This window comes from Caloenas nicobarica, chromosome 1, assembly GCF_036013445.1.
Source record: "Caloenas nicobarica isolate bCalNic1 chromosome 1, bCalNic1.hap1, whole genome shotgun sequence".
Taxonomy (NCBI): Eukaryota; Metazoa; Chordata; class Aves; order Columbiformes; family Columbidae; genus Caloenas; species Caloenas nicobarica.
In genome coordinates, this window is record NC_088245.1 from 1,193,824 (window position 1) to 1,214,874 (window position 21,051).

At 60.0% G+C, this 21,051-nt stretch overlaps 1 protein-coding gene across 1 annotated transcript in view; it reads left to right on the forward strand.

Annotated features, from left to right (window-relative positions):
• Positions 1-21,051, forward strand: part of SND1 (staphylococcal nuclease and tudor domain containing 1) — a 123,166-nt gene that overhangs the window by 78,062 nt on the left and 24,053 nt on the right. Inside the window, exons 15-16 of the mRNA XM_065626793.1 lie at positions 2,877-3,018; positions 15,843-15,952. Coding sequence (XP_065482865.1) covers positions 2,877-3,018; positions 15,843-15,952 — 252 coding nt within the window. The remainder of the gene's footprint in view (positions 1-2,876; positions 3,019-15,842; positions 15,953-21,051) is intronic.

Here is a 21,051-nt window from a genome sequence, read left to right on the forward strand (position 1 = left end):
GGGGTCCCCAGCCCTTGCAAGCAGGTCCAGGGACGCAGGTCCGGGAGCTCCTCGTGTCCCTTCCGAACCGCAGCGCCCATGTCCCAAAATTCACCCCCCAAACGGCTCCTGGTGTCGGCACAGCCGTCCCCTCTGCTGGCGTCTGCTCCCCTGCTCCGTCCCCATCCCTGCGGTGACACCGCAGCCCCTGGTCCCTCGGCGGGCGATGCTGAGGACATGCCACCCCAGGGGATGGGGACAGTGCAGGGAGAGCTGCAGGAGCTGCTGCAGCGACACAGTCTGCGTGGGGACGGGGACAGGGACAGGGACAGGGACAGGACTGGCTTTGTGGTGGCAGACATGGGATGCTCACGGCTGCGGCTCGTCCCATCGGTGGGGACAGCAGGAGGGCACAAGCGTCAAGTGGGGTGACAGATGCTCATGGGCATCCCGTACCCCCAGTGTCTGAGCCCGACTGCCCCCGCCGCCCCGTCTCTGTTTCAGGGGGCACCGTCCCCTCGCTGTGCACCGCGGGGCGGCCACCGAACAACCTTAGTGGCCGTTGGGGTGGCTGTGGGGACCACAGAGACCAGCACAGCCCCAGTTCGGGGAGGATCCAAGGGGTCAAACCCCCAATCACATCCGGCTCGTCCCGGTGCCCATGGCGAGCAAGTCACCCATGTACTGAAGTGGCATCACCCGTGCCAGGGCGTTTTGGCAGGGAAGGCAGCAAGAAAGGCACAAGTGACCCCGAGCATCCTCCCGGGAGTGCGGCTCCGCTCGGCCTTAATGCCCAAACCCCCCAAAAAACAGGGGACACGGGGACAGGGTGGAAATCCATCCCCCCGCGCTGGAATCGCCGCTCTCTGCTTATTATTCCGGGCGCTGGCACATCCCAGCCCCATGTGCTGAGGAGCTGCCTTGTCTTGTGCAAATCCCGATGGATTTTTAAGATCATTTTCCAGCACATTCAAATGCTGTCACGGCTCGTGGGGCTGCTCTTCATTGCCGAGCTCTTCCTCGGCAACTCCAGCACCTGCTTGGGGCAGCCGGGGCTTCCCCATCACCCACCCCATGGTGGGCTCCTTCCTGCAGCTTTTTTTCTTTTTTCCCCTTAAGCGAATCAAATCGTGACTGTAGAGTGATTACCGCTAATTAGTAGCCTTCATTAGCGGCTCCCATTGTCGATTTGCATATGTTAGACCTGAGCGGTTAATGTCGGGTAATGGGTTTTTCCTCGCACGCAGATTGCACTTACATGTGTTGGATTAACTTCTTGACTGCGCGGCTGCTGAAAAAACCTCCCCGGGCGGGTTCCGTGCACCGAGCGCACGTGGCGGCGAGCGATCCGGCACTGGCAGCCGCGCAGCCGGGTTTTGGGGGGTCTTTTTCTGCCAGCCCTGCCCCAACCGGGGTGCTGCAGTGGGGGGTTTGCCTGGGACCCCTTTGTGGCTGGATGGGCTGGATGTCACTGGGACATCGGCATGAAGGAGCTGCTGGAGCGTCGGTGCACGGCCGGGGTGGGAAAAAGATGCTGAAGTGCCGGCTGTTTGCATTTATCAAACCGTTTGCATTTATTAAGCATTTCGCTTAATAAAAACGATTAATCCTCACTCCGGCCACGGACCAGCTCGCGTCTCCATCCCTGCCTGGGAGCGTCGGCTCCTCGTCCTACCGAGAGGCGCCTGGTTTTGGCCGTGGCACGTTCCCTTCCCTCCTCTGCAGCTCGTTTTTCTAAGTTAAGGCTGGAGTGAGATAAAAAGCCACCTGGCTGCCTTTTATCTGGGGAGCTGCTTTTTTTAAAATTCCTTTCTTCCTTGGGTAAATAATTTGTGAGCTTGCGACATGGAGCCTCCGGGGCAGGCGGCACGGAGGTGCTGGGCGAGGCTGCACGGAGAGGATTTCCCGGGAAAAGAGGGTCACAGGCTGTTCTGTTCCAGATGGAGGGACGGGGCAGGGTCTGGCCTCCCTCCTGCCTGCTCCTGCCTGCTCCTGCCTGCACCCAGGCAGCTGTCCCCATGCTGGGGCAGTGGGAGCCCACGCTCCGGGGATGTGAGGGCAGGTGTGGGGTGCACAGTCCATCCCCAGCTGGGAGAAGTGGGATCCCACATCACGCATCACACATCCCACATCCCACATCCCCGCCTGCATCCCGCATCCTGCATCCTGCATCCCATATCCCACATCCCACATCCCTGCCTGCATCCTGCATCCCGCATTCTGCATCCCTGCCCATGTGCTGCATCCCGCATCCCTCCCTGCATCCTGCATCCCACATCCCTGCCTGCATTCTGCATCCCACATTCCTCCCTGCATTCCACATCTTGCATCCCGCATCCTGCATCCCACATCCCTCATCCCTCCCCACATCTCATGTCCTGCATCCCACATCCTTCCCCGCATCCCTCCCTGCATGCCGCATCCCACCCTGCATCCCACATCCCCTGTCCCTGCCTCCATGCCACATCTGTCCCTGCATCCTCCATCCCTGCCTGCATCCCTGCCCACATCCCACATCCCTCCTTGCATCCTGCATCCCATATCCTGCATCCCATATCCTGCATCCCTGTCTGCATCCCACATCACTCTCGGCATCCCGTAACCCACATCTCGCCTCCCTCCCTTCATCTCGCATCCCTGCCCGCTTCCCACGTCCCTTCCTGCATCCCACATCCCGCATCCTTGCCTGCATCCCTCATCCCTCTCCACATCCCATAGCCCCCATCCCTCATCCCTGCCCAGCACAGGGCGACAAGGTTGATCCGGGCACCAAACCTGCATCAAAGAGCAGCCACTGTCCCCACCACGAGGGACATCGGGGTGCCGGCAGGTCCCTGCACACCGAGGGGTCCCCGGCACGCTGTGCCCCACACTCTGACCCCCGGTTTCCCCCCCAGGACACCCAGAAGGCGAAGCAGTTCCTGCCATTCCTGCAGCGCGCCGGCCGCTCCGAGGCCGTGGTGGAATACGTGTTCAGCGGCTCGCGCCTCAAGCTCTTCCTGCCCAAGGAAACCTGCCTCATCACCTTCCTCCTCGCAGGTGAGCCCCCCAGCCCCCCCGCCTCACCCGGCGCTGCCGACGGCTCAGCCTCGCGGGGGGTTAATTTTGCTGGGGAGCACTAATTGGGGGTGACTGGAGGGTTCGGGTGTTGATGCTGCTGCTGCCCTTTCCCCGCCGTGGGGTTCGCTCTGCGGGGACACCACGGTGCTGCCCCCCCTGGGGTGGGTTTAGGTGCCTTCTGCACATTTTGGTGCCGCGTGACGTGGCTGCGTGTCCCCTTGTCCCTCGTCGGCCCTCGTGCCCGCGGGCAGGGCGGGCTGGGGGCTCTGCCTGCAATCCCGGGCAGGATGCAGTGACCCCCAGCAAGAGGTGACGGGGACCCCTGGGGACATGTGAGGCCAGGGACAAGCTCATGGAGGTGCCAGTAGATGCTCCGAGTGCATCACCTTGCTTGCACAAGGTGCTTGTTTTGGTAGGTCCTACAAAAACTGAAGAACTCCCATTTGTGGTGCATGCTTCAGCCAACGCTTCACTACGGTGGCAGGAGCATCCCAAACCCGGGGGGTCCCAAGGTGCCACCTTCCAGGCTGGCGACGGGACAGGCAGAGGGGGACGAGGTGTCACCCGGCGGCGCGTGGGGACAGGGGAGCCTGTCGCCGGTGACAGCGGCGGCTCTCGGATGGGCGAGGAAGATGTGGGGCGGCTTCGTCCCCCCACCTCCCGTTTCTATGGCAATAACCGCGCAGGAAGGCTGACGGCTGACCCTGAACGCCGATCGTTCGCAACTCGGTTATGAAAAATTCAATAAGCGTATAAATAGATCGTATACAGGGAGAAAACCGCCGAGGTTTCCGTAAGCAACAGCTCTTGCCGCTCCCACCAGAGGAATATTTATCCCGGGGGGAGCGTGGGGGACGGGAAGGAGTCGGGAAATCTTTTTGCAGGGACTCCCAGTCCCACCAGTAACCCCCAGCGTCACCTCGGAGCGATGCTGTGGCCTGGGGACAGCGTGAGTGTCCCCGGCCCCGCTCGGGGCTGCTCCTGCTGTGTGGGAAGCGTGTCCTAAACCCGCCCTTCTCCGCGTGCCGGGGCGTATAAATAGTCGCACAGGCTTATTTATAATTAACCATTCTTAAAGTCAGCTGCAAAAGACGGGGAAACGCGACTCCCCCTTGCCTGCGACGGAGACGTCAAAATTTTAAGAAGCGATAAAAAACTCCCACGTGCTCGGGAGGAGGAATTTAGGTGTATTTAAATATTTCTGCTTTAAAAGGCTGCCGCTGGGTTTGGCCGCGCTCGATCCGCGGGGATCGCGCTGGCTCCTCCGAGCGCTCCCGGCCAGGGGACGTGGTGACAGATCATCGTCCCCGCGTCCCGCTGGGAGATGCTGTCCCCGATTTTGGGTGGGATTCGCTTCGTTCCCCGTGTCCGAGGTGACATTTCGTGGGTGCGGGGAAGGAGCAGTCGCCGTTCCCAGTGCTGGTGGTGACATCCCGGTGTGTCCCATCCTCATCCTCGCCGGCAGGACACGATGCTCGCAGGGTCACCCCATGTCCCCAGGGACACCCCCCGGGATGAGCAGTGATTAATCCCCGTCCCTTGGTGCGATGAAGCAGCTCCCGCTGTCCCTTCCTAGGGGACCGGCGGTTAAATATACCCGTCCCCACCGGTGCCGGTGGCTCCCGGCCGCTCCGGCTCGGCCTTTCCGCTTAGTCGGATAATTTTTAAATTAACGGGGAGGGGGCGGGGAGGGCGGCCTGGAAATGGATGGCTCCGGGGGGAGCGCGCTGGCTGCAAGTTATATTTAATCCCCGTTGCTGTGGAGACCGACTGGCTGTCGCCCGCTCCCGGGGCCTGATTTTGCTCCAAAAAGTTCCCAAAGTGGTGAAGAAGCCCCAGTCCCGGCTGCCTCGGGTGGCCCCAGGGGGTCCGTGGAGATGTTGGAGTCCCCTGGAGCGATTGGTGTGCCCGTGGGTGCAGGGGACAGCGACGGGCTGTGTCCCCACGGCCACCCCTGCTCTACCCCTTGCCCGGCAGCTCAATTAGAGGGTTGGAGATAACGAGGGGGCGACGCGGCTGCTGCAAACTGTGGGCCGGGCTCTGGTGTGCAAGTCTGGGGGGGTCTGGTGCCGCGGGACCGGTGTGCAGGGGGCAGCCGCGGCGCTCGGGAGATGCTGCTGCACCCGTTTGCTGCAGCCTCTGCATCTCCTGGGGTGTCCTGCAGCGCTCGGGAGCATCCTGCATTGCAGAGGATCATCCTTTGCTGCGCAGGAGCATCCTGCATTGCACGGGATCGTCCTGCATTGCACGGGATTGTCCTGCATCTCACAGGATCATCCCGCACCACACAGGAGCATCCTGTGCTGCACGGGATCATCCTGCGTTGCACAGGATCACCCTGCATTGCACAGGATCATCCTTTGCTGCACAGGAGCATCCCGCATTGCACGGGATCATCCTTTGCTGCACAGGAGCATCCTGCATTGCACAGGATCATCCTTTGCTGCACAGGAGCATCCTGCATTGCACAGGATCATCCTGCATTGCACGGGATCATCCTGCTTTGCACAGGATCACCCTGCATTGCACAGGACCATCCTGCATTGCACGGGATCATCCTGCTTTGCACAGGATCACCCTGCATGGCACAGGATCGTCCTGTGCTGCACAGGATCATCCTGCATTACACAGGAGCATCCTGCACTGCACAAGGGCATCCTACATCACACAGGAGCATCCTGCCTGGCTCAGGAGCATCCCGTGCTGCACAGGAGCATCCTACATTGCAAAGAATCATCATGCATCACACAGAAGCATCCTGCATTGCTCAGGATCATCATGTGTTGCACAGGAGCATGCTGCATTGCACAGGATCATCCTGTGTGGCGCAGGATTATCCTGCATTGCTCAGAAGCATCCTGCATTGTGCAGGATTGTACTGCATTGGACAGGATCGTCCTGCATTGCACAGGAGCATCCCATACTGCACAGGATTGTACCATGTTACGCTGGATCACCCTGTTTGGCACAGGATCGTCCTGCGTCGTGCAGGAGCATCCTGCATCACACAGGATTGTACTGCATTGCACAGGGTCGTCCTGCATCGCACAGGAGCACCCTGCATTGCACAGGATTGTACTGTGCTGCACAGGAGCATCCTGCATCACACAGGATCATCCTGCATTGCTCAGGATCGTCCTGCATCGCACAGGATTGTCCTGCATTGCGTAGGATTGTCTTGCATCGCACAGGAGCACCCTGCATTGCACAGGGTTGTACTGTGCTGCACAGGAACATCCTGCATCACACAGGATCATCCTGCGTCGCTCAGGATTGTCCTGTATCACACAGGATTGTCCTGCATTGCACAGGAGCATCCTGCATCACACAGGATTGTCCTGCATTGCGTAGGATTGTCTTGCATCGCACAGGAGCACCCTGCATTGCACAGGGTTGTACTGTGCTGCACAGGAGCATCCTGCATCACACAGGATCATCCTGCATCGCTCAGGATTGTCCTGTATCACACAGGATTGTCCTGCATTGCACAGGAGCATCCTGCATCACACAGGATTGTCCTGCATCGCATAGGATTGTCTTGCATCTCACAGGATCATCCTGCATCGCTCAGGATCGCCCTGCATTGCTCAGGACTGTCCCCCGTTGCCCATCCTGCAGCCGTGCCGTGCCGTGCTGTGCTGACGGCGCTGCTGGAGACACCTCTGGGGTACGGGGAGAACCGTCTGGCTCCTGCCCCACTAACCTCAGCACTGGGGGAGGACACAGCTCCTGCCCCACCGGCTCTTCTCTGGGGCGCCCTTCCCCAGCCGAGCTCTCTAATCAAGCCGTACACATTAATTACAGGCTAAAGAGGCAGGTAACGTGCCAGTTAGGAATGATGACAGGTCCCTCCTGCTTCCCCCACCGCAGACCCCACGCATCTGCCGGTGGGAGCTGGATTCCCCTCTTCCCACGGCAGTGCCGGGAGCCGGTGTCACCGATGCCGGTGAGCTCAGTGCATCAGCCTCATCCCCTCCTCATCTTTGCAGCGGGTCATTTGTCCCCAGTTCCTCCGGTTGGTGACAAACCCTGAAGCAAGAGCCTGGTGTCATGCGGGTGCAGCTGCTGGGGTGGCCCTAGGTGCGCGGTCCCCGGGGATGGAGGTTTCGGCTGCCCTGGCACGCTGTGCCAGGGGGGTGCAGGCAGGGGGACACACACGTGGTGACAGGGACAGCGGAGGAGCTGCTGGGAAGGCTGGCACCTCTCCCAGCTCGCGGCGCTGGAAAATTAAACTTTTACCCTGAGTAAGGCAAACTTGGTTATTGAAGCAGCTCTGCGTCTAATGAGCCCTGATCAATTATTCAGTGAAACAGCTAATGAAAGGGCAGGTGGCTGGGGGGGCTCTGGGAGTCCCCAGACCGCAGGGGTTTTGAGGGGGGGTGACTGCGATGAGCTGTTGGAGGGTGAAATGAGGGTGAGAGGAGAGGGGAGAAGGGGGTCCTGCTGGGGGGACCCTGTGTGCACCGAGCTGAGCAGCTGGGTTGTCCCCCACCTCTGAGCACCGGCACCCTGGGGGGGTCCCCAGCGCCGTGACAGCAGAGCCTGCGTCTGGCTGAGCCCTGTGCCGTGGTGCTGCACCGTGGGGGTCCTGTGCCGTGGGGGTCCCTGTGCCGTGGGGTCCCTGCACCGTGGTGCTGCGCTGTGGGGGTCCTGTGCCATGGGGGTCCTGTGCCGTGGGGGTCCCTGTGCCGTGGGGTCCCTGCACCGTGGTGCTGCACTGTGGGGGTCCTGTGCCATGGGGGTCCCTGTGCCGTGGGGGTCTCTGTGCCGTGGGGTCCCTGTGCCATGGGGGTCCCTGTGCCATGGGGATTGCTGTGCCATGGGGGTCCCTGTGCCGTGGGGGTCTCTGTGCCGTGGGGTCCCTGTGCCATGGAGGTCCCTGTGCCGTGGGGGTCCCTGTGCCGTGGGGTCCCTGCACCGTGGTGCTGCGCCATGGGGGTCCTGTGCCGTGGGGGTCCCTGTGCCGTGGGGTCCCTGCACCATGGTGCTGCGCCGTGGGGGTCCTGTGCCATGGGGGTCCCTGTGCTGTGGGGGTCTCTGTGCCGTAGGGTCCCTGTGCCATGGGGGTCCCTGTGCCATGGGGGTCTCTGTGCCGTGGGGTCCCTGTGCCATGGGGGTCGCTGTGCCATGGGGGTCCCTGTGCCGTGGGGGTCTCTGTGCCGTGGGGTCCCTGTGCCATGGGGGTCCCTGTGATGTGGGGGTCTCTGTGCCATGGAGGTTGCTGTGCCATGGAGGTCGCTGTGCCATGGGGTCCCTGTGCTGTGGGGTCCCTGCGCTGTGGGGATCCCTGTGCCCTGGGAGTCGCTGTGCCATGGGGGTCCCTGCACCATGGGGGTCCTGCTCTATGGGGGTCCCTGTGCCGTGGGAGTCCTGCTCTGTGGGGTCCCTGTGCCACGGGGTCCCTGTGCCGTGGGGGTCCCTGCACCATGAAGGTCCCTGTGCCATGAAGGTCCCTACTCCATGGGCATCCCTGCTCCATGAGGGTCCCTATTCCATGGTCTCTGTGCCACATGGTCCTACTCTGTGTCCCTGCTCCATGCAGGTCCCTGCTCCCTCGTCCTTCCCTGTGGCCCCCCAGGACCATTATCCCCCATGGGGGCTTCCAGAGCATCCCCTGACCCCCCAGCCCTCCCCCAGCCTCTGCTTGCTCCCATCAGCTGGATTTTGGGGTATCCTCTTGATCCCCCCCACTCCCCATCCATCATTAGCTCCAATACAGCACCGGTGTCCCGGGGGGGCTGAGGGCTCCCAGCCCACCCTCAGCCACCCCCCGGCTCGGTGCCCACCCCGGGGCACCCACTGCAGGCGTCTGACAGAGCCGGGGGGGGCCCAGTTTGGGAGGGTTTCAGTGGGGGGGATCCCAGTTTGAGGGTGTCCCAGTGTGGATGAGGCACCTTCCTCCCCAGCATCTCCCCTCACCAGCTGCATCCTCCCCACACATCCTCCTGCACTCGCTTGGTTTTATGTGGCACATGGGGACCTACCCGGGGGGGCTCCTGCTAATTGATTAATTGCCAAAGTTAATGACATCATACAAAATAATGGGGGCAGGTGGCGGGAGGCAGCAGTGGGGTGGCGGTGCGGGGACCTGCGGGGCAGTGGTGACGTCGAGCCCAGTGTGCGCTTCAGGTCTCTGCACTCACATGCTTTTTTTTATTTTTCCTGCTTTTATTTTGCTTTTTCCCCCCGGTGCCGTTCCCGGGAGCCGCTCACACCGCGGCGCTCGGCCGCTGCCCCGTCCCTCCTCTGCCGTCACCCATCGCTTTGAGCCAGAAATACGATAAATCTCTGTATTTTATCAATGCCTGCATTTTTTAAATATAGGTATCTCCAATGCAAATGAGCATCATAAAGAGAAGACAGGTCCCTCGTAAATGTGACTTGGAGGATGCTCTCGAGGGAGCCTCATCCCGTCTTCCCAGCTAAAATATATACGTTGGAGTGCTATAAATATGTGCAAATAGAGAGGCGCTAATTTAATCCCCGGGTTCCGCTTTCCCAGCCTGACGCCTTCTCGGCACGGGGGCTGCGGCAGCAGGATCGGGCCCCGAGGGGCGATGCGGGGGCCCATGCTGCACCCCCGGCACTGTTGGGGTGCGGGTGCCACGTGGCCCCAGGGTTTGGGTGCCCCAAAATTTTGGAGAGGAGCCGAGGGAGCTGCGTATTTAGGGGCGGGGGCTGGAGATGCAGCGTTTCTCTGCGAGGAGGATGATGGTTACGACGGATCCGGGATGCCGGCATCTCCCTGGGGAGCCGGTGACCCCGGCGAGGGGATGTCACCAGGAGCCGTGCAGCCCCACGGTGCCAAGTCGGCGCTTTTGGGGGAAAAGGAGTTGAAAATGAGTTTCTCCCCGGGTTTCAGGGCACGGCGGCAGCCCCCCGAGGTTGTACCCGCTTGGGTCCGTGTTACACGAGTGACGTTACCAAGCCCTTTCCAGCCTGATTTATCCTGCGATGCCTCAGCTTTTGAGAGCTGGTGCATTTTTTAAGGTGATTTTTGTGTTTTGTTTTGCCTCATTTTTTCAGCCCAGCTGCTCACGGGGGGGCTGCGGCCCCGCCAAGGGGGTGGCAGCGAGGATGCTGCGCCGGCAGCGATGCCGCTCGGTCCCCAATCGGGGTACCCGCCGTCACGGCTGAGCTCGGCAGGGACAGGGTCACAACAACCCGGCTTGTCCCCACCGGGGTGGCACCAGCGGGGACACAGGGGCATGTCCCGGGGATGGGGGGTCTGCTGGGGGCTCCGGGAAGCTGCAGATGTACAGCATCAGGTCACGTCCCTAAATACTGCAGATGCGGTGTCAGGACACGGTGACCCCGAATGCTGGGATGTGGTGACACCAGATGCTGGAGATGCACGGTGTGGGGACACAGTGACCCCAAAAGCTGCAGCATTTGGGATGTGGCGACCCCAGATGCTGCAGATGTGCAGTGTTGGGGTGCAGGAACCCCAAATGCTGTGGATGTTGATGCTGAGATGTGGTGACACCAGAAGCTGCTGTCAGGTGTCAGGACACGGTGACCCCAAACGCTGCAGATACAGCGTCAGGACATGATGACCCCAAAGGCTTAGATGTGGTGACACCAGATGCCACAGACACATGGTGTCAGGACACGGTGACCCCAAAAGCTGCAGTATTTGGGATCCAGTGACCCCAAAGGCTGCAGACACATGGTGTCAGGACACGGTGACCCCAAATCCTGAGATGTGGTGACCCCAAACGCTGCAGATGTGCAACGTCAGGACGTGTTGTCCCTAAATAGTGCAGATACAGCATCAGGACATGGTGACCCCAAATCCTGAGATATGGTGACCCCAAAGGCTGCAGACACACGTTGTTGGGACATGGTGACCCTGAAAGCTGTGGCATTTGAGATGTGGTGACGCCAGATGCTGCAGGTGTGCAGTGTTGGGGTGCAGGAACCCCAAGTGCTGCGGATGTTGGTGCTGAGATATGGTGACACCAGATGCCACAGACACACGGTGTCAGGACGCGGTCACCCCAGAAGCCGCAGCCCTGCAGTTTCGGGGTGCAGCGGAGCAGCATTTCCCCACAGGCTGGTGTGTCCGTCAGTCCGTCCATCCCAGTGCCCGGTGCACGGGGCTGCGGTGAGCCGAGCATCGCGCCAGCTGCTGCGCCCTCCGCCGGCGTGCCGGGCTGGGGGTCCCTGGGCAGCCCCCCAACTCTGGGCCGCGTTAGCCAGCGCCGGCACGGTTCGGCAGCCTCCCCGCTGCCGTCTGTTTGCCTGTTCCCGACAGCCTCTATTTTGGTAGGGACGAGCGTTAAAAATACGCTGCACTCCCACATGGCAGCAGCCAAGTCGCCATCACGACTCGGCGCCGGGCAGTGCCGGGGATGCCGCCTACGGCAAGGGACAGCCCCCCCGGCGTCACCGCCACCGCCCCACGTCACCGCCAGACCCTGGTGTCACCGCCAGGCCCCTGGCATCGCCGCCAGCCACCCGGTGTCGCCGCCAGCCCCTGGGGACAGGCAGCATCATCCCGCCCCAGCACTGCCCATTAAAAGGGTCGGATGGGACCCGGAGCCCCTGCCCGGTGCAGCCGCCAGGATCTGGCGCCGGTCCTTGGCATTTGGGTCTCGCTCTGGCCGTGCCGCCGGCAATTATGGGGGAATTTGTTGTGGTGACTAATGCTCCTCTCCTCCCTCTGCCCCCCCAATTTCTCCCAAATTCCATCAATCCTCCCAGGATCGATCTCCAGCACAGGCGAACCTCGCACGGTGCCATCCCTGCTCCCCGGTACCGGTCACGGTTATGGCACAGCGAGCTGGGGGGAAAACGCTGTTTAAAGCCCAGACACCCGGGCTGGCAAAGCCCCTGCTCCAGGGGTCTGGGAATTTAATGGTAAATCACAGAAATTTTCCCTGGAGAAATTTGTGAGGGTTTTTGATGAGGGAGGAGGTGATGGCGGCGCGGTGCCGTGCGCGATCGTCCCCAGTCCTGGGGGTGCCCGGGGTGGCCGTGGAGCCGCTGAGGTGAAATGTTTATTTGCAGCTTCATGGCTGGGCCCCCCCGCCCTCCCCTGTGGTTTACCCATGGACAACCAGTGCTCCCCTGTGAACATATAGATATAAGCTATATAATGATATATAGATGTAATTTATATTATACAGGGTATTTCAAAAATAGATTGAAATTACTTCGAAATTGGGTCCATCTTTTTCAAACACCCTGTATATTATATGTTGTTTATTATTTATTATTTACGATTTATTATATGTATAATTTATTTTCTATATTACATAGATATAATTCATTTTCTACCCTGTATGTGATATATTACATGTGATATATTAGCCTTGTTATTGCAAGACAAACCCCCCAACGGCTGTTGAAATGAGGGCTGGGGGGGTTGGGGGCTCCACTCCCCGGCAGCGCAGGATCTGTCCCTCCACCGGTCTCTGGGATGCTGTGGGGTACCCTGGGATGCTGCAGGATACCCCAAGATGCTCTGGGATGCTGTGAGTACCCTGGGATGCTGAGGGAAAGCCTGGAGTACCCTGGGATGCTGTGGGATGTCCCAGGATGCTGAGGGTACCCCAGGATTCCCAGAGGTGCTGCAGGATACCCTGCAATGCTGTGGGGTATCCCAAGACGAGGTGGGATGCCCTAGGATGCTGCAGGATTCCCTGGGATGCTGCGGGTACCCCGGGATGCTGCGGGATGCTACAAGATACTGTGAGGAATCCCAGGATGCTGCAGGATGCCCTGGGATAATGTGGGGTGCTCTAGGATGCTGTGGGAAAGCCTGAGATACCCCAGGGTGCTGTGGGTACCCTGGGATGCTGCGAGATTCCCAGGGATGCTCTGAGATGCCCCGGGATGTTGTGAGTACCCTGGGATGTTGTGGGTACCCTGGGATGCTGTGGGAAACCCTGGGATTCCTGGAGATGCTGCGGGATGCACCGGGATGCTGTGGGTACCCCAGGATACTGTGGGATACCCCACCATGCTTCAGGATGCCCTGGGATGCTACAGGATGCCCCAGAATGCTGTGGCATTCCCCAGGGTGCTGTGGGGTACCCCAAGATGCTGCGGGATACCCTGGGATGCTGTGGGATAGCCCAAGATGCTGCAGAATGCCCCGGGATACTCTGGGATGCTCTAGGATGCCCCAGGATGCTGTGGGTACCCTGAGACGCTGCAGGATTCCCAGGGATGCTGCGGGATGTCCTGGGATGTTGTGGGATGCCCTGGGATGCTGCAGGGTACCCTGAGATGAGGTGGGATGCCCTGGGATGTTGCAGGATGCCCCAGGGTGCTGTGGGATGCCCCAGGATACTGTGGGGTGCTCTGGGATGCTGTGGGGTGCTCTGGGATGCTCCAAGTTACCCCAGGGATTCTGCAGGATATGCTGGCATGCTGTAGGATACCCCAAGATGAGGTGGGATGCTGCGGGATGCCCTGGGATACCATGGGATGCTCCGACATGCTGCAGGATGCCCCAGGATGCTGTGGGTACCCTGGGATGCTGCGGAGTGTTTGTCCCCAGCCCTCGACTTCCATCCTTGGGAGATGGGACCGAGTAGGAGCCTCCTGCATCCCTGGCACCCACCTCCCCCACCCCGCCGGCACCAGGGCTCGCTGCCCGGCCAGAGCGTTCGGCACAAGTGATTTGTGGCGGGGTTGGGAGACCCCGGGGGAGAGCGGTGGCAGCCGCACGCTGCAGCACTCCAAACCGCATCCCTTGTCTGCGCAGATTAACGCGTTACGGCTTCCCGGGAAGCGCGGCAGAGCCACGGCTTCGGGCTTGCTTCTCGGTTTTCAAAGCGCTGGGGAACTTTGCCGGGCTTGCTCCCCTCACCGATATGTTTGTGGGGCTGAGCACGCTCATCCCATCCCTCTGAGGCTTTCCTTTTCCAAAATCAGCCTTTGCTCATGCAAGTTTAGGAGGTGTCAGGGGCACAAAGAGGATTTGAGGTGGCATCTTGAGCTGCTGCACAGTCTGTCTGGGCTCAGGGTATTTGTGTGCCGGGATCTCCTGTAAAAACGCTGCGCTTGGCTTTTTTATTTTATTTAAGGACTCGGAGGCTTCCTCAGCTATTTCTTCAAATCGCTTTCTGTAGAGAAAAAAAAATTGCCGCCGTGGTGCATAAGCTGCAGCTCCCTTCCCCCAGCCCCTGCTCGCTCGCAGAGGAGGAGGAGGAGGAGGAGGAAGGGCAGACACGCTCTTGGCAGCTCCGGCTCCTCGTTTCGCGGTGCTGGAGGATGCTCATTGCTGGAGACGCCAGGAACGAGTTTGCACGGGATCCGTGCGTGGCCTCGCCGCAGCGCCGGCCGTGCCGGAGCCGTGTGCCAGGAGGAGGAGGAGGAGATGGGTCTCGGCTCCTTCCTCCCACTCACAACCAGGGTCCGTGCACGGTGCAGCTGGTGCTGGACGGGTTTGGGGTCCGGGACCCCCACCCTACGTTTTACTGTGTTGCCAGAAATCTCCCATTCTTGTCCTGGCATTTGGGGCTGCCATCCTCATCCTTGTCATCCCCGTCCTCATCATCCTCATCATCTCCGTCCTCATCATCCCCATCCTCATCATCCCCATCTTTATCATCCTCATCCTCATCCCCATCCCCATCCTCATCATCCTCACGCTCATCCATCCGCCCACAGCTCAGGCGGCCGCTCCGTGTAATTTCCAGCACTTCATTAATAACAAATTCTGTAAAATACAATTAATAATGCAAGACTTCGCCGTTTAATAATCTCTGCCACCGCCGGTGCTGGCAGCACTTTTGGGAGCCCGGGGTGGTCACCCCTATTTGCAGGTGGGGAAACTGAGGCAGGGAGAGGGGTATGGACGTGGGCCGGTGCCACCACCCCAGCTCTCAGCCTCCTCCCCGTGTTTTCAAATATTTTGATTTTTTGTGGTGGTTTACAGGGCAGGGGGAGGGTGGGGGCCTGGGGCTGCCCGTGGCACAGCGTGGGGGGTGTCACACCCCAGCTGCACCCTGGGGTCCCCAAAACACCCTGGGGTCCCCAAAACCCCTTGCCGAGGCAGCTCCTCTGGCAGGGTGGGTGGTTTGGGGGCAGGGACAGGGACAGGGACAGGGACAGGGGCTCCTCCTGCCCCCGGCCTGGAACAGAGCAGGGAGCCCTCCCCAGGGAGCTTGTCCCTGTGTCCCTATCCCTGCTGGCTCTTGCCCTGCTTGTCCCCGTGCCCCCATCCTTGCTGGCTTATCCCCTGTTTGTCCCTATATCCCCATCCCTGCTTGTCCCCATGTCACCATCCCCACTGGCTCTTCCCCCACTTGTCCCCATGTCCCCATCCCTCCTGTCTTGTCCCCTCATTGTCCCCATCCCTTCTGTCTCGTTCCCTGCTTGTCCCCGTGTCCCCATCCCTGCTGGCTCTTCCCCTGCTCGTCCCCATGTCCCCGTCCTTTTTGGCTTGTCCCTCTGTCCCCATCCCTGCTGGCTAATCCCGTTTGTCCCTATATCCCCATCCCTACTTGTCTCTGTGTCCCCATCCCCACTGGCTCTTGCCCCACTTGTCCCTGTGTCCCCATCCCTGATGGCTTATCCTCTGCTTGTCCTCGTGTCCCCATCTCTGATATCTCATCCTCTGCTTGTCCCCATCCCTGCTGTCCCCATCACTGTCCCAGTCTCCTGTCCCCATACCAGGCCAGTGCCAATGCTGGCGACCCTCCTGTGTCACAGGAGCTGGTCACATCCCACCTGGGCTCAGGTGGCCCTTTTCCTCCTCAAAACGTCCCTTCCAGGTGACGTCCCCAGCAGTGCCCCCCCGGCCCCCCAGCCAGCTCACCCTCCTCTCCCTCCTCTTCCTCCCGCAGGCATCGAGTGTCCCCGGGGGGCGCGGAACCTGCCGGGGCTGGTGCAGGAGGGGGAGCCCTTCAGCGAGGAGGCCACGCACTTCACCAAGGAGCTGGTGCTGCAGCGGGAGGTAGGGGACACACGGGGGGACACGCGGGGACACGGCGGGGTGCCGGCTGGGGGCGCTGCCGATGCCGGGGGGGCGCGGAACTCGCTGAAGGGCAAAGGCGAGAGTGGGGGAGGCTGCACTGGCCGGTGGTGCCGGATTTGGCCCCATTCGCCTCTCCGTGTCGGTGCGTCGTGGTTTTGCTGCAACGCCGGTGCTGGACACTGGTGATGTCCCGGTGTGTGGGGATCAGAGCAACAGTGCCGGTGCCAGACGCTGGTGATGTCCCAGCATGGGAGGTCTGAGCTGGGGCAATGGATCCTGGTGATGTCCCCGTGCAGGGGGTCTGAGCCACGGTGCCGCTGCCGGACCCTGGCAATGCTCCGGCGTGGGGCAGTCTGAGCCGCGGCTGTGCCAGGGGCTGTGCTGGGGGGTGCCAGGGCACAGCGGTGCCCATGGGACCCCCATCCCTGCGGCTCCGGCGCTGCTGGGGGTGGGTGGGAGCCGTGTGCTGGTACATACCAGGTGGTGCTGAGAGCATCCCCGGGTGTTCGGTGCCCATCCATAAATCCCAGTGGTGTTGCGTTTGCCCCGGCGCTAAACCTCCCCGCCCTGAAGGCAGCGACGGGGATGGTGATCGGTGGCTTCTCCGGGCAGTGGAGCCGGGTAGCAGACAGGTGGGGCCAGCTCTGCTGCTTTATTTTATTTTGTTTTGTTTTGTTTTGTTTTGTTTTGCTTTATTTTGTTTTATTCTGTTTTATTTTATATTTGTGGGGGTTGCACAGCAGATGCAGGGTGAATGCGCAGTGGCTGCAGGGTGGCTGTGTGGCAGATCCATGCTAAACGCACAGCGGGCGCATGGCAGGTGCGTGCTGGCTGCTCGGCAGATGCACGGTGGATGCACCACCGATGTGTGTGGCTGCACAGCAGCAGCACAGTGGATACAGCACGGATGCAAGGTGGTTGTGTGGCAGATACACGATGGATGCACAGTGGATGCCGAGCAGATGCAGGGTGGATGCCCAGCAGAAGCACAGTGGATGCACAGTGGATTCATGGTGGTTGCACTGTGGATGTGTGGGGTTGCACAGCAGATGCGCAGCAGATGCAGGACGTGTGCAGGGTAGTTGTGTGGCAGATACACAATGGGTGCACAGTGGATGCTCAGCAGATGCACAGCGGATGCAGAACGGATGCACAAGAGATGCAGGGTGGATGCACAGCGGATGCATGGTGGATGCAGAGCAAGTGCATGATGGATGCACAGCGGATGCAGGGCGGATGCACTACAGATGTGTAGGGCTGCACAGCAGAAGCACAGTGGGTGCAGAGAGGATGCATGGCGGGTGCAGGGCAGGCACAGCAGATGCATAGTGGATTCATGGTGGATGCACAGCAGATGCACAGTGGATTCATGGTGGATGCACCACAGATGTGTGGGGTTGCACAGCGGATGCAGGGTAGTTGTGTGGCAGATACACAATGGAGGCACAGTGAATGCGTGGTGGATGCTCAGCAGATGCACAGCAGACACAGAACGGATGCACAAGAGATGCAGGGTGAATGCACAGTGGATGCATGGCGGATGCACCGCAGGTGTGGGGGGCTGCACAGCAGATGCAGGATGGATGCAGGGTAGTTGTGTGGCAGATACACAACAGATGCACAGTGGATGCAGAGTAGATGTGTGGTGGATGCTCAGCAGATGCACAGTGGACACAGAACAGATGCACAAGAGATGCAGGGTGGATGCAGAGTGAATGCATGGTGGATGCACAGCGGATGCACAGGGGGTGCAGAGTGGATGCACAGAGGATGCAGGGCGGATGCACAGAGGTTATGTGGGGTTGCACCACAGAAGCATAGTGGATGCAGGGCAGATGCACAGGAGATGCACAGTGGATCCACAGCAGATGCAGGATGGAGGTGTGGGGTTGCACAGCAGATGCACAGGGGATGCTCCGTGGATGCACAGCAAAAGCAGGGCAGATACAGGGTGGCTGTTGCGGCAGATACATGACGAATGCACAGTGGACGCATAGTAGATGCATGGTTGATGCTCAGCAGATGCACAGTGGTTGCAGGGCAGATGCACAGAAGGTATGCGATGAATGCCCAGCAGATGCATGTCAGATGCATGGTGGATGCACAGCAGATGCACAGCGGATGCAGGGTGGCTGCAGGGTGGCTGTGTGGAAGATGATACACGATGGATGCACAGTGGATGCATGGTAGAGGTGTGGTGGCTGCTCAGCAGATGCACGGTGGATGCACAGTGGATTCGCGGGGGATGCACAGCAGATGCACGGCAGATGCACAGCGGATGCATGGTGGATACAGGGTGGCTGCAGGGTGGCTGTGTGACAGATACACGACAGATGCACAGCGGATGCATGGTGGATGCACAGCGGATGCAGGGCAGATGCTCAGAGGATACGTGGGGTTGCACAGCAGATGCACAGCGAATGCACAGCAGGTGCAGGGTGGATGCATGGTAGATGTGTGGTAGATGTGTGGTAGATGTGTGGCAGATGTTCAGCAGGTGCAGGGTGGATGCAGAACGGATGCACAGCAGATGCATGGCGGATGTGTAGCAGATTCAGGGCGAATGCACAGAGGATGCAGGGTGGATGCTCAGCAAATGTGTGGGGTTGCACAGCAGAAGCACAGTGGATGCACAGAGGATCTGCATCCCTGCCTGGATGCAGGGCAGAAGCACAGCAGATACACAGCAGGTCCACGCTGGATGCGCTGTGGATGTACAGTGGATGTGTAGGGCTGCACAGCAGATGTACAGCGGGTCCATGCTGGATACACAGCGGATGCAGAACGACTGCACAGCAGATGCATGGTGGATGTATAGCAGATGCAGGGTGAATGCATGGCAGGTACACACCAGGTGCAGGATGAATGCACAGAGGATGTGTGGATGCACAGCAGATGTGTGGGGTTGCCCAGCAGCAGCACAGCAGGATGCACAGCAGATGCAGAGGATGCAGAACGGATGCACAGCAGATGCACGGTGAATGTATAGCAGATGAAGGGCAAATGCAAAGAGGATGCATGGTGGATGTGTAGCAGATGCAGGGCAAATGCAAAGAGGATGCAGGTCAGGTACACAACAGATGCAGGGTGAACGCACAGCAGATGCGGGGCGCATACACAGTGGATGCGGGGCGGATGCACAGTGGATGTGTGGATGCACAGCAGATGCACAGCGGGTCCATGCTGGATGTGCAGCAGATGCACGGTGGGTGCACAGTGGCTGGGTAGGGTTGCACAGCAGAAATACAGCAGCTGCACAGAGGGTGCGGTGTGGATGCAGAACGGGTGCACAGCTGATGCGTGGTGGATGCATAGCAGATGCATGGTGACTGCACAGCGGATGCAGGGCAGGTACACACCAGATGCAGGGCAAATGTGCAGTGGATGTGTGGATGCACAGCAGATGCGTGGGGTTGCCCAGCAGCGCGGCGGGTGAGCGGTAGGTGTGCGGGGCACGCCCAGGGAGGATGTGACAGACGCAGAGGGGACGCGCGGCAGATGCACGGCGGGTGCGTGGTGGATCCACAGCAGATGCGTGATGGATACGTGGCTGATGCACCCTGGACGCACGGAGGATGCATGGTGGATGTGTGATGCACACACAGCAGATGCGTGGTGGATGCACAACAGACACGTGGCAAACGCCGACCCATGCAGCACCTCCCAGCACCGGTACAGGGCCCTGCTCGGCGGCACAACCTTGCGTGGCCTCAGCTAATCCGAATTCCATCAGTTGCCCCGCAGGGGAGCAGCTTTATCTTCTCAGCTGAAAAACTGTAAATTACTTTCTTTTGATCTTCTGAAGGAGAACGTGGCAAGTGGCGTGTTCCCGGTGCTCCCGGCAGGAGGGACGGGCAGCTCCCGGCTGCGGGTGGCGGGTTCGGGTGCAGATTTGGGCTTTTCCTGCCAATCCTTCGAGGAAAATGCAGGTGCTGTGGCCGGATCCGGGGGGACGATGCCAAATCCGGGGGACAAGGCCGGATCAGGGCTGCCGAGCCCGTGCAGGGTTTTGCCACAAACCTGCCTCCCGTCTCTGCCTCCCCCCGGTTTTATTGCGCTCTCATTAAAGTCTCTTGATATTAAAATTCCCTCAACTCCTGCAACTCGGCTGATTGAAACTTCGGTGTCACCGGAGCGCCAGCTCCATTTTGTGTAATTATGCCGTGATTCATAATTTCAATATCGGATGAAAAAATGCCCTCGGCAGCCTTTCCCCGCCTCCCCGAGCGGCTGTGGAGATAAAACTCCGCCGTTCCTGCGGAGCCGACGCTGCTCTTCCCCGTGCTCGCCCCGGCCCTGCGCCCGCTGGCTTTACACCCTCGCACCGGCGCTGCCGGCGATTCCTTGATCTGTTTAAATTCACTGTCGTGCAGCCGCGTAAATCCCAACGTGGCTTAATGAGCCAGGGGTGTCCTGGTGTGCGTGCAGACCCACCGCGGTCCCGGCTGCGTCCCGGCACCGCACGGGCTGTGGCTGCTCTGTGGCACGGGGACGGGGACAAGGGCCACCCTGGCAGGGATGCAGATGTGGATGCAGGTGTGGGCAGGGGTGCAGATGTGGTTGTGAATGCAGATGTGGCCGTGGAAGCAGGTGTAGTTGTAGATGCAGTTGTGGGCATGGGTGCAGATGTGGGCAGGGATGCAGGTGTGGATGCAGATGTGGACACGGATAGAGATGTGTCTGTGGGTGCAGACGTAGTGATGGGTGTGGATGTGGCCGCAGATGCAGATATGTCCTCTGATGCAGATGTGGTCACAGATGCAGATACGTCCCCTGATGCAGATGTGGTCGCAGATGCAGATGTGACTGCGGATGCAGTTGTGGTTTTAGATAAAGCTGTGGATGCAGACGTGGGTGTGGATACAGATATTGATGTAAATGAGGGCATGGATGCAGATGTGGATGAAGTTGTTTGCACTGATGCAGATGTGGATGCAGATGTGGACGTGGGTGCAGTTGAGGTTGCTGATGCAGATGGGGCTACAGACAGAGATGTGGCTGTAGATGCAGATGTGGTTGTGGACAAAGTTGTGGTTGTGGGTGTAAATGTGGATACGGCTACAGATGTGGTTGTGGAT